This window comes from Populus nigra, chromosome 6 (assembly GCF_951802175.1).
Source record: "Populus nigra chromosome 6, ddPopNigr1.1, whole genome shotgun sequence".
NCBI lineage: Eukaryota > Viridiplantae > Streptophyta > Magnoliopsida > Malpighiales > Salicaceae > Populus > Populus nigra.
The window spans coordinates 7,201,761-7,215,778 of NC_084857.1; the positions used below are offsets into that span (position 1 = coordinate 7,201,761).

Genomic DNA, 14,018 nt, shown 5'->3' on the forward strand with positions numbered 1-14,018 from the left:
AAACATTATAAATAAATGATCTTTAATATTATTAAACTAATACACAAATATATCATCTACAATGAAAACATATTGATAAATTATTCTACAAACATTTATAATCACTTAAAAAAAGAAAAAAAATATTGTGATTCAAACAAATAGAATAATTTGCATAAATATATATCAAGTAATGAGATGTTTGAGTTGGATCAAATCTAACCTATTTTATAAATAGAGTAATTTTTAATCATCATTGCATTCTCTAAAATTATAGGACAACCTTTTTTTTTAGGGTTTTTTTATTACTTTTTAAAATACTTTTCGCTTAAAAGTATATCAAAATAATATATATTTTTTTATTTTTAAAAGTTATTTTTGATATGCACACATTAAAATAAATATAAAAAAAAAATTTAAAACAAAAAAATTAAATTTTTTTAAGAAACACAATTTCAACTATATTCCCAAACTTACACCAACTCTACAATAACAAAAATCACCTCATTTTTCTAATAAATATAAATAGGTTCATATGTGATAGGGTTTCCAGGATTTATTTTTGATTTCCTCATTCCTTCAAATTCAATTTTAAATTTGAAATACTATTTTTTTTTTACCTTGTGGGTTTCTAAAATCTTAACTTTCCCAACTGATATCTTGCTTCCTGATTCTTTGCTTGCCAGACAAGTTTTTAACTCTAACTAGAAACAACACATTATCCAATATTTTCTACAACTATTTTCCTCTTCCTTTGCTTCCAATAATAATCATACATGTTTTTTTACCTACTTTATATTCACAATATCCATGTATGAATAGTTTCTACTTCATATTCCTTTGCTTCCAAGGCTTGACTCTAATTAATAACAACACAATATCCCGTAATTATATAATTGTCCTTCATGATTACTTAAGTTCAATATCTTTAAAAAAACCTTATATATATATATATATATATATATTGATAAAACTGACGAACTTACTAAGAGAGCACACATAAATAAATTTACCATAACTTGAATTGTTAAACAAGTTCAAGGTTAGACTGCCCCTTTAGCACACGTATGGCACCTGTAGCTCTAAATGAAAAGGAATCTTCGGGAGTTTGGGCATTATTAGGGAGGCCTAGAAACATCAGACCTTCTCTTTTTCGTAGCCTGAATTGCATCATACTGAAGTAGTTGTAACCGATAAAGTCTGGCCCCTATAATTTGGTTTCTCAATGATGATACAAAATCCTTCCGGGTTGACTATTACTAATATGCAAGTATACAAAATGATCGCAAAAACCTCCACAAAATCAGCAGATAAGAACCCGTGCATGGGATCTCAACTATATCAGTCTTGAAAACATTTCTAAATGTCCTATTTAGAGCTTTGATTGATGGACAGGTAAATCTCAATCTCTCCATGTATGGCTACAGTTCGGGTTGCAGCATACAAAAAACAGCGTCCTAGAAGTTGCCTGCAAAATTGAAGAAAACACCACATTAGAACTTAAAAGAGTCAATCGCTGCTTCATGAATATACCGTCATTTAAAGATTACAGCTAGTTCATTGATCCTAATAAGCACAATTGATTACTAAATAACTTCTAAATAAAAAACAAAGATCTTAAATAGATGGTACTGTCCAATGCTAGCTTACAAAGATGCACCAAAAAAACAAGTTGAAAATGAATTAATAATAGACATCTGCAATCATAATGGCAACTCAGTGGCAGCTACATGCATGGATAAACTGGAGAGAAATATCATTGATATGAGAGAAGACGACAGCCAATTGTGAGTTCACACTTTCCCAGCAATGGATTCTACCATGCACTTCAATCTTAACGGAAAGTGTCAAAAGCTTGAGTTTTAGAAAGGGTGGCTGCATGTTAGAGTATTAATAAAGGCATTTTCTGCCTACATGTATGAAAGAGATCTTTCAAGAAAAGTAGTTCTTCAAAGCCAAACACACAAGATATCACAAAAACCAAATTGCCATGGCGCAGATTTAGAGGAACTCTAGAATTGCATTTTAAAGAAGTAACCATCTCAACCACAATTCCTGCAACCACGATGAGCAACTTCTAACAGGGTGTAGCTGCAGAGCAGTAAAAGACGAGACGAGTAGCTAGTCTTTAATGTAAATATATATTTTACCCGAGACATATGGGGCAATCCATGACACATAAACCAATGAGAAATGATGAAACATGCATGTGATGAGAGGAAAAACACGGAAACACTTCAGTACATGCTAATCTAATCTCATTTGTACTGGAAGAAAAGAAACAAAGAATGTGCAATCATGTCAAATTAAAAAGAATAGTGCTTCTGTTAACAAGGCACATAGCCCTTTCCTTTTGACTACATCCATGGGCTATGCCACAACCATCTCCAATGTGTTTCTTTTCAAATATCACTACCACTACATCTTCAACTAAATTTGCATGTCGACAACCCACAAACAACATGTGGCGTTGTGTTAGATAAAGCATACTCATCCTCTTCAGTTGCAAATATGCCATAGCAACCTTTCACCCAGATACCCCTAAATATCAAACCTAGGTCATACCCTACCGTGTTTCCCCTTTATTAATGCCTACGTTTTCCGCTCGTATTCAATCTGGTTTTGGATCTAAACTTTTTAAAATATTTTCAAAATTAGCATAGCCGCTCATCAAAATGACGCAAACAATTTTTTGCCAAAGAACAATTAACAAGCGCACCAAAAAAAATCTATACAACGCTAACAGATCCAGATACCATTTTTTTTATAAAAAAAATAGAACATATTCCTATTGGCATTAAATAGCATAAAAAATAGTACTGACCTGGAAGAAGATAGCTTCAGGATGTTTGCAGACAGTGCAAGTAGCAGCTTTAGTGCGAGGAAGAGTAGGGTCAGCAGCTACATGTAATACCTGAGTTTTCTCTGCTACTGAGTGATGCACCTCTTTCAGTACACACAGTTATTATCAGCCACTTGCTGGAACAAAAAAAAAAGAATAGGGTTTTTTGTTTTAATAAATAATGGGTTTAGTTTTAAATTGAATTATGAATAGCCTAAACTAAACCTGGTGATCACTGATCACAGTTGCGGCAAGCGTAGAGGAGGATTTTTTGGTCTCTGTCTTCTCTATGGGACAGAATGTTGCTGCTGCAAAACATTCAATCAATTAAAAGACCCGAAAAAAAACAAAATGTGAGTCTTCGAACAAGATAACTGGTGTTGTTACCATTCACGGAAAGATTTCATGGTACTCATCTAGCTGCTGCTTCTCTTTTTTATCGAGAAGTATTTTAGACGAGGGAAAAATATTTGTTTTCGTTCTTGCGCTAGAGCTGTTCGGAGGATGGAATTAGTTATAGACCTCTAATAGAATGACATGTCGTTGTTAAGCACACGACTTGTTAGTAAGTTGGCCTAGAAGACTCGTCATTTGATAGAGGAGTGGATGCGGACGACATGTTGTTCCATGATATTTCCCCATTCCCAATTTTGGCAGGAAAAATGTTAGCCCTCTAATTTTTACTAAAATTTAATCAATAAATGAAGAAAAGGAGGAGGTCGAAGTTAAATTATTAGTGCCTTCTCTTGATATTTTTATTTTTTAAAAATTATTTTTAATATTAATATATTAAAATAATTTAAAAATATTTTAAAAAATTAAATAAAAATTAAACAGTGCACTTGGCATACGGGAAACATATAAGCTTCAGGTTTTAGTACCCGAAATTTAATCCCCTAGAATGCATTCAATTGTCTTGTTTATTTTTGAAAATATTTTATAAAAAAATTGATGAATAAAAATTATTTTATAGTTAATTTTTAAATTTATTTTATTTGCTAAAAAATATTTTCTAACACGTAAATTTTCATAAAACATTTTACCAATAATAATTTTTTTATAATATTATTTAATTATTTTAATTACCACGTTTCTTTCATCACCACCATCATCAATTCATCATTATCACTTTCTCCTCTACCACCATCACCAATAAAGAATATTTCACTTAAAAATAATTTAGAGAAAAATATTTTTTAAACCAAAAAAAATATTTTACATGTACCAAGAAAACAATTTATGGAAAAATATTTTACATACAAAATATTTACCATTTATAACTTATTTTGCATTTTTTGCCACGGGACTCTTCATTTCTTTGGTAATAACCCATGAATGATTTTTTTATAGTATGTGATATGGATCCTCTGGATTAAAGACACATTACATAAACTTTCAAAGACTCGGTCAATATAATAGAGCACTCGTTAATGTCTATATATCACACTTGAGCTCGCAAAATCCAGACCTACAAGTCAATACTAAGACTTGGATACAAATGCATATATCGCTTATTTTTTAGCCCAACAACTCAAAAGAACAAACATTTGCTTCGTACTATCTCTCTCACACACATGCACACAGATCGATTATCCACTTCTGAGGAGGGATATCCTCTTATTCCGCTCTCTCCTAGTAGAGTATTGTGTTTTCAACCCATGGAAAAGCCGTTCACTGACAACCCTCCATCAATACAAATGACCTGTCCAGTTGTAAACGATGGCCCCGGCAGGCAAAGAAATGCGACAACAGAAGAGACTTCTCCTGGTTCTCCAGCACGTCCCATGGGGGTCCGATAAGCAAGCTCCTTCACAACACTTTCATTTTGAAGACTCTGCAGGGAAAATGAAATAGAGGTGACGAGTCATTGATTAGGTAATTTCAGATGATCATGAAGAGCCAGGCAAAGTCACCTACTGATTAATTATATGAAGTGATACATGGTCATTTAACCTGAAAGAAAACCCAGAGAAGGCATGCTCCTAAAAGAAGTAACCACACCTAGAAAAGCCAAGTGTCATACCTTCCTCCAATTTTTTATTGGATAAGAACCATGCATGATCATTTCATTAAAATGTCAGCACACAATGCTTGACTATATTTCATTGAAATGTAAACAATACAAGACGCAAATTTTAATCAAGGAAATGGACTTTCATCGCATGCAATGTTGAAAATAGAGGAATGATAATTTTTTTCTCAGCAGCAACTACTTGCTTGCACATATATGGAATATATAATTCCTTGATGGTTTTTTGCTTCGAAAGAATGAAAAACATCTGCTATCCTAATAGCATCCATGTTCTTACGAAATTTTAATTGCATGGTCTGCAAGAATGTTAGATATAGTTTAATTCACTTCCTGACATTCACACAGATGTACCTGCATTTATAGTTTCATGTGAATAAGCATTGAATGGGAAAACAATATATGCCAAAATGGCAAATTATGCTTCCATCAGACAATTTTTTAGGTTAACCAAATTAAAGCATACATATGACAGGGTAGAGAATATTACATCTTCATTCATTGGGGTGTTGATGAACCAAGGAGCGACGGAATTAACCCTAATATTGTCTTTGGCCCATTCGCATGCCAGGTTCCTTGTGAGTTGGTTAATTGCCCCTGCAATTTTTTTGCGATCACAACAAGTTACAACATTCAGAACAACTCTTTAACTACATGCACAGAGTCTTGCAGGAGAATTAAGTACCTTTAGAGGCTGAGTATATAGGATATCCAATGTTGACAGATGTCACGCCGCAAATAGAGGACACAAAGACAATCCTTCCAGCTCCTGAAGCTTTCAAAAGTGGATGTGCAAGTTGGGACAAATGGAAAGCAGATTGGAGATTTGTATTCATCATAAATGAGAAATCCTCAGCCGTGTATTCTAAAGTCGGTTTGTATACATTGGTTCCAGCATTGTTGATCTATATATTCATCAATACAAAGTTGGTCATAATAGCCCACACTGATATTGAAGACAAGTTCTTCAAATATATGCTTACAAGAATGTTGAGTTTCCCACCAAACAGGGAGGAAACCTCCTTTATCAGCTTCTCTCGGTCAGCTTGGGAGGATACATCACAGACTGATCCGCTAACTTTAAGACCCCTCTCCTTCCATTGACGTAAGCATGCATCAATCTGGCCTTGGCTCCTCGCACACATATGAACACATGCTCCTAGGGCTGCCAATTCTTCCACAACAGCATATCTGGTTAAATTTTAATTCATAATAAACAGAAAAAAGAACGGGGTTAGTTATGCCTGGACTGTTGATTAATTGAAAGCAACCTGCACGTATTAATACATTAATTGGCAACCCAGGTGTCCATGGAAATGAGAGCGAGGGATTGGTTAAGTCTTCAGAATTTTGAGCTCGAACGTGTAAGGAATAACATGAACACATGAGAGCATTCAAATGTGTAATACATAATGCATGATTAAAAAGAAAAAAAAAAGAGTCTTCCCGCGCTGGAGGGATGTTTTCTTCTTCTGAAGGATTGATGCCGTTTTGGCGTGCCCAATCCATTAAACTTTTTCTAAATTACCTCTCTCTATGACATTGCTTTGATGATGAAAATACATATTCAATTACTGTTGTTTCCGGTGTGATCTAGTAATTAATAAGAACAGGAACAAAAACCAAGCAAGAAAATAAAATAAAATAAAATATGTTAATCTGATCAAAACAAACAAAAAGGAAAGTAAAAATGAAGCAATGGGACAGGGAATTACCCGATCCCTTTGGTTCCACCAGTGACAAGAGCAGTAGTTCCCTGGAGAGACCATCTGTTAGTGATTTCTGGATGAGACATCTTCACTGCCTACTTGGGAGATACAGTAATTCTTTGCTTTGCTTAGGAAGGAGAAGGAAGAGCTGAACCAGAAAAAAGAGATGGAAGAGCTGAACCAAACGAGGTGTATTTATTCTAGCCACCCAATCTACTGTACTGGTAAAGGTGAACCCTCTCAAGTTGCCAGAAATATCGAGAGAGAAATTTGTGGTCGGCTGAACTTTTTTTTTTTTTCATTGTTTTAAATTTTTTTTTAAAAAAATTAATATATTTTTAGTATTTTTAAATATTTTAATATATTGATATCAAAAATAATTTTTAAAAATTAAAAAAAATATTATTTTAAATAAAAAACACTTTAAAAAACAACCATAACCCTAATTTCAAATGTTAAGTTTCAACGTTTTCCTTACTTACCATTTTTGGTTTTTTTGGAAGTGGCAGACACAGGTGGGGCTCGGTGTTTTGGATAAGGAGTTGAAGGGCACCGCTCAAACGCCTTACATTGCCGGATGGTCTAAATATTAATACATTGCCGGATGGTTTTCTAGTTTCACTCTCTAAGTTTTAATATAATACTTTATTTATTTATTTATTTACGTACATGCAAAAGCTCCCTTATTATTTCACATGTACCCTTATGGTGGGCTAATGCTCAGGTCATTGCATCCGCAGCGTACATGTCATCAGCACGTCGGTGAACTCAGAAGGTACTTGTTTTCATTCACGATGCCAATGAGGTAAAAGATTGGGATTGTAAGCAAGCACACGTGTTTTGGGGTACTCTTTTTTTGCTTTTAAAAAAAAAAAACAACGCCAGGCACACCGTACACCTCCCTCGTGAAACACGGAATGAGTTTTCTCAGCAAAAAAAAAAACTCCATAACGTTAAAAATTGTATCTTCATTTAAGATAAATTGGGCAATAAGTATACAAAAAAAAAAAAAAAATTGTGAATAAACATATCAGCAAAAGTTTTTAATAACATATCATACTTATAAACTAGTTACATAACCCGCGCGATGCCGCGGGTTATTTTTTTTATAAAAAATATATTAAAAAACTAAAATTTAAAAGTTTTGAGTTTTTCTGCAAAGCTATACCCAAAAGTCTTGGATTTGGCTGCAACGCCTAATCTAAAAATAATATGTATAATATTAATAATAACATTAAACTTACATGATCCAAGTTTAACTGAACCTGACTGCAACACTGGATTCAAGAATATTGGATGTGGGTCCGGCTATAAGATTGTTTCATAAAAGTGTGATAATTAAATAGATTAATTAATAAAACCAACAGGAAGAAAAAAACTAATAAAGAAAAAGAAAAAAAATTTGAATTAATTGGGTTAACCCTTCAAACCAAGTTAACCCGTAAAACCTGAGATTCACGTTATAAAAGTTTGATAACTAAATAGAAAAAAAAATTGACGGGTTTACCTAGATTTAACTGGGTTAACTCATCAAACCAAGCTAACCCGTTAAGCCTAGGACACGTATCATGAAAGTATGAAAATTAAATAGAAAGAAATTTAACATCAACAAACTAAACTAAATGAAAAAAATTAATTAAAAAGAAAAAAATCCGGGTTAACTCATCAAATCAGGTTAACCCATCAAACCCGAGATCCGTATCATGAAAATCTGATAACTAAAAAAAAAATAACATTAATAAACTAAATCAAACAAATAAACATTCATTAAAAAACAAAAAAAAATAAATACAGTTCTATAATAATAATAATAATATAATAATAATATAATATAACAATTATAATAATATAATATATTAATAAGTGAATAAACCAGCAGAAGGACTAAGGTTCCGAATTAACAAAATTGGTGTGCCAATTTTCAAAGAAATATTGTGCTGGGGCACACCATTAAAGTCAAGCTGGTTGATAAATTCAATTGGATACAATAAATCTATGTTGTCAATGTCGCCGGAAGTTGTTTGTATAGAATCACAACTAAGAAAGTTGTATTTATGACCAGGTATAATATCAAGGATAAAATTATTAATCTCAGGCATTGAAATACCATTACGTGTTGCTCAACATTGAAATACCATAACCATGATTAAGAATGCAAGGAAATGGAAATGCATAAAGCAAATAAAAAACAGGCACGAAACAAACCTGAGAAAATAATGACGATAAATAAAAGTGACCCTTTCAAAACACCTGAAAACAATGTAAAATTCTGATTAATATGTGCAAGGATAAAAACAAATAGACGTGGGGCATACGACTTGGAAAATTAGGCATGAAAGAACAAACAAAAATAAAAATAAAAGATGAGCTAACATATTCAGGTGAAAGAAACATCACAATCTTGGCAAGCACCACGAAATAAAGAAGAAAGGTAACAAAACCAAAACAAAATCGTGTAAGCTGCAAAGAATTAGGGCAATATTTTTTGTAATTTATCAGAATCCTGGCAAGCACCAAAAAAAAAAATAAACGAAGGTAAGAAAAGCAAAACAAAATTGAATAAGCTGCAAAGAATAAGGGCTGTAATTTTTGTAATTTTTTTAATGAGAGTGTTTTGTGTTCTGTAATCTTTTTTAAAAAATTAAAAAATAGAGCAAGAAATTTTTTATTTTTAAAACCCAATTATAATTTGTAATTTGACATATGTAAAGACTAATAAAAAAAATAAGGACTCGTGACCTTCCTTCTTTATATGATCATTAGATTATTAGGCATGTGAAATCTGTTGTAAGCTCATGTTCTTAAACGAACAATAATTAACCTAACCTCATCATAAAAATATAAATCCATGAGAATTATTCATAAAAAAATTATTCTCGGGCTTACAACAGATCATTAGGTATGTGCTGGATAAGTGGATATTAATGATAAGATTTTCTTACATAACATAAACAATTCAATATATATTGTGATCGGAAATATCAATGACACCGCTAATACGTGATTTATGATTGACAGTTATAGTATTTCTCGGGCAAAGATGTTAAAATTTCTCGGGCAAAGATGTTAAAATATTGGAGAAAGACTCGGTTCAAATTCTATCTTTTCAACTGAATTTCGACCATAATCAAATTCTAACTTACAAATCTCAAATGAAGTTGATTTCAATAACAACTCTACATACACTCTGGATAGAAATATATATAAATTTGTTGAGATATTTTAGAGATACAGATAAAGTTATTATTTAAATCTCGGATAAATCAAGTACAATATTTTAGTTTGGATTTGCGAGTGGTAGAGATACAGTTAAATCAACTCACTATATATATACATGTATATTATTTATAAATATAATTTCATATAGCACTCACTGCAATACTCCCTCTTCCCATTGATTGCCTTACGAATCTCACTTTTTAAAAAATCATACCTTTTTATATGTTTTTTTAAATAATTTTAAATTTAAATTTAAAGTAATACGCATTCTATCTGATTTTTTTTATATTTTTTTTTTCAAATAATAATTGTTTTTTAATTATTTTATGTGTATTTAATTTTTAAGGATATTATTTTAATTTATCTATAATATTTTTTATGTTTTATATTTGTAAAAAATATTCTAATTCATCTATAAAATTTTTTTTTTAAAAGAGGAAATAAAATGTTCAGGCTAAGGGCTTTCGCTCCAACATCTGGTGGAAAGAAATACCCTGGAAAGTTTACTTTCAGGGTGTTCTTCACTTGCCTTTTTGCAGGAACAGGAGGTCTGATACTTGGTTATAATCTTGCTATTTAAGGTGTGTAATAATGTAGAATCAATCATTTTTTTTTTTGAAAATGTAACAATCATATCTTGATTTTTATGTGTTTCTAACCACTTGTTTATTTCGTATACTAATTTAACCTATACTATGTTTCTTGGTGTTGAAGAAGGGAAAAAAAAATTACAACGATTTGCACTGGTTTTGTTTAGGTTTAGTGTTAATGAATAATTAATTGTAGCAATTCGAGGTTATTTGTTAAGAGGTTCAAAGATCAAAATTAGGCTTTTTTCTTCACTCCTGTGTTGACTATGACCCTAAGAAAGTTGGGGCTCTGTGTGGTGGTAGTTTAAATACATAATATGATCCACATCTTGTTCATGAGATGTTAATTAAATCTAAGTTAATCTCTGGGAGTTTTTTTTTTTTTTGGAGCCATTGATACTTATTTCTTTATTAGTTGTGTTTATTGATAGAGAAAATTCAACAATTCAATTACTCATAGTTTGACTCTCATGTTGTCTTTGTTTTTTGCAATGTCTCCCTGTGATTTTCGCAAGATTTTAGCAAGAGAGAACCTGCTTCCCTTAATGTTCCAATTTCTTTAGGTCAATAGCCTGTATGTCTATAATCCGAATGAAGACATGAATTATTTTGTGTTCAACAAATAATAATTGAGATAGCCACTATCATATTTCAAGTTCAGTCCAATTGATCATGTATATAGTTTAAATTATATTTGGCTTAAAAAAATCATACTTTTTATCATGTAAGAAAAGAGCATCTCGTTACAGAAGTATTAGCTCATATTTCCTTTCCCGTATCTCCCCTGCTCCCTCCCAACTAACAATGGCATGGAAATGTCAATCTTAGTACTTTAAGAAATTAATCTTGGGCCAAGGAAACGTAACTAAAGAAGAAGAAAAGCTCAAAGCATTTCTGTATGCAAATAAGGCTTGGCAGATGAAGGGTATCTATATGTTGGTCATCTGAAGAGTTTTTGAAAAACATGGAAAGGATGAAAATAGGAACAAAGGATGCACCACTAAACTGCAGAATCAGACACAAAGACAAAGACATTTGATGTTCAATGAAATAAAACACGCTCCTTTGTCAGGTGGTAAATTTATGTAAACGTAAAAAATGATGGGGCATAGCCCATGCACAATAATTGAAGATGCAGAAAGCAACATGAGCATTGTTATTTGTCACAACACAATCTTAAAAAGCAACAAACAGAAAAATATTCTAACCTTGAAGTTTAAGTCCTCTCCTTAAAGATGATATGATAAAGGAGAAAACAAACTGCAGAGAAAAGCATAACAAATTATAGCTGTTATACACTGACAAAAACAAAAGCACATCCCACCCGAACCCCCCAACAAACAAATATTGCAGAAAAACACACCTTTTAATATCATAAAAAAGCTGGGAGCCGAGAGAATTGAATTGCTAAAGAACCACTTCTGAAGAGCACCATCGCATGTAACAAAACAATTAGAAGTGTCTGACAACTACACTAACCAAAATAAAAGTGCCAATTAAAACACAACAGGAAATAATGAAAATGTAAGGGCAAACATGTGTGCATAATGATGCCAACATCACATTCATTTAATGCACTGTTAAAAAGATTGGCTGCCTTGACTTTGTCTAAATGGAACCTGAAGACGTGTAAGTTCATTGCCTCTTTGCATGTCCTTTTAATTATCTTGAAGCTGATGATATGTCAGATAATTCAGTATCCCCTTAACTCTATAAACTTTATAGAAGGAAAAGAAGACGCAGTTACAGAGAAAGAAAAAATGACTGCGTAATTTTTCAAAGCATTTAAGATACTGATATCATGATGTCGCTTTTTTAGAACCTGAAAAGAAAAGCGATACAGTTGGGAAAGCAAGCGAGGTAATTGTATAACATAATAATATAATTATAATATATTTTGTGATAAATCATTCAGCATATCCTGAACTCTGTAAGCCTCATAGAAAAAAAATAAGTGTAATTGTTCAAAGCATTTAAGATGCTGGCATGATGATGTCTGTCTTTTCAAACTTCGACAGTAACAATATATTTTACGATACAACGCAGAGACGATATATATATCTTGGCAAATATATTTTGTGATACAATGCGCGATACAATGCAGAGACGATATATATATCTTGGCGGAGAAAACCGTGAGGAAAGCTACAGTACTTTCCCCACGCGTTTTAGAGTTCTTTAATGTTTCGGCTCAAAACTGTGATTTTTAATTAATATCACAATTTATAAATATGATATTTTAACTAATATTGTGTTTTTGAACTACAATAAAAATTTAATTGATATTGTAATTTAGAATTGTACCGTCAATTAAATTCCCGTGGCCTTTCAGCGATAAGTTTCTCCGACATCTAAATCTAACAAAAAAAATATTTCTTATAAGATTTATTATTTAGTTTGAATGAAACACATATGGTTGAGCATGCTCATGTAGTCTCATCTGCTTATATGTACGACAATAAATCATGGTCTCATCTTGCATAATAATTTAAGATACAAGTACATAAATATATAATACCTTAAAAATATATTAAAATTAAATATTCTTACAATGTCGGTAAAAAAAATCCTATAATCAATGTCTATTATGCAACTGCAGGACAAAAGTGTCCGTGGGTTTGGTAGTCATGTGTTATGACATGTGCTCTCCATGATCATAGTCATGCTTTCCATGGATGTCATCGTCATTTTGTCCAAGAATATCATCACTGTAATGTGGACGCTCAACATGAGTAGACATTCATAGATTATGCCTGAATTTCCATCTAGAGGAGTCTATTTCAACTTGAGGTCCATTCTAATTCGTTTGGAAATAGATGGAATGACATGTCATATGGTGATCTATAGCTCTAAATCATGTAATGATCATTAACAAACTGTGTAAAGTCTAAATGATTCTTGGCACAACATACAAAAACATGTGAACATGGATGTTAGAATGTATGCCATTTATAATATGTGCATGTTCTATCATTCTATCTGATTGTCTTTCTGAGTTCTTTTACAACACATGTTTTCATAGGGGTGTTGACTAGTAACACTTGTTGCTCAGAGTCAAACAACATTGCAGTATGATCTCTTGATATATTCTTGTTTATTGTCAATTTAATTTGAATTGATGGGGCCAAATTACTCCATATTGAATAAAACCATTAGCTTCACATCTCCGCTTGACTCTATAACTATTACACTTGTAAAATATCAATTGCACTAGAGTCGAAATAAGCATTGCATGAGCACATTTCAGGACATGATTAAATAATTCAGAAAAATTAGTTGTTATATTACCATACCAGTGATCACTGTCATAACATAAAAATCATTTTTCATTTGATTCTCGTTTAAACCATTCTTGATATGCTGGGTTCAATTTACACATTCTTTCATATCACAAATTAATTTTGCACATTGAAGGTTCATACATATCCTTGTCAAATCTTTTTTAATAGCTTTGAAGGACTAATAGAAGTTGGAACAAACATAATTCTGGTTGACTGCTCACATACAATACCTTTATGTTTAAACCACTTTGGATGAAAAAATTAATCATTGTCTTAAAACTGCAATCACACACAATCGATACATGATAATATTGATGTTCATCAATTTAACACCTTTAAGTTATTTCGACATCAATATTATTATAATTT

General features: G+C 31.9%; 1 protein-coding gene and 1 long non-coding RNA gene across 2 annotated transcripts; both read right to left on the bottom strand.

Moving 5' to 3' along the window:
* Positions 1–961: 961 nt before the first annotated feature.
* LOC133697916 (uncharacterized) lies at positions 962–3,336 on the bottom strand. The gene is made up of 4 exons (XR_009842954.1): positions 3,209–3,336; positions 3,047–3,129; positions 2,804–2,958; positions 962–1,447 (listed from the first exon to the last, which is right to left on the bottom strand). It is a non-coding gene; the product is annotated as an uncharacterized LOC133697916 (long non-coding RNA).
* An 873-nt stretch (positions 3,337–4,209) lies between these two features.
* On the bottom strand, positions 4,210–6,769 carry LOC133697913 (tropinone reductase homolog At2g29290-like). Its single transcript, XM_062120739.1, has 5 exons — positions 6,566–6,769; positions 5,834–6,041; positions 5,536–5,755; positions 5,341–5,447; positions 4,210–4,655 (listed from the first exon to the last, which is right to left on the bottom strand). The coding sequence occupies exons 1-5, from the start codon at positions 6,643–6,645 to the stop codon at positions 4,473–4,475; spliced, it is 798 nt and encodes a 265-aa protein (XP_061976723.1). The 5' UTR covers positions 6,646–6,769; the 3' UTR covers positions 4,210–4,472.
* Between the last annotated feature and the right edge of the window lie 7,249 nt (positions 6,770–14,018).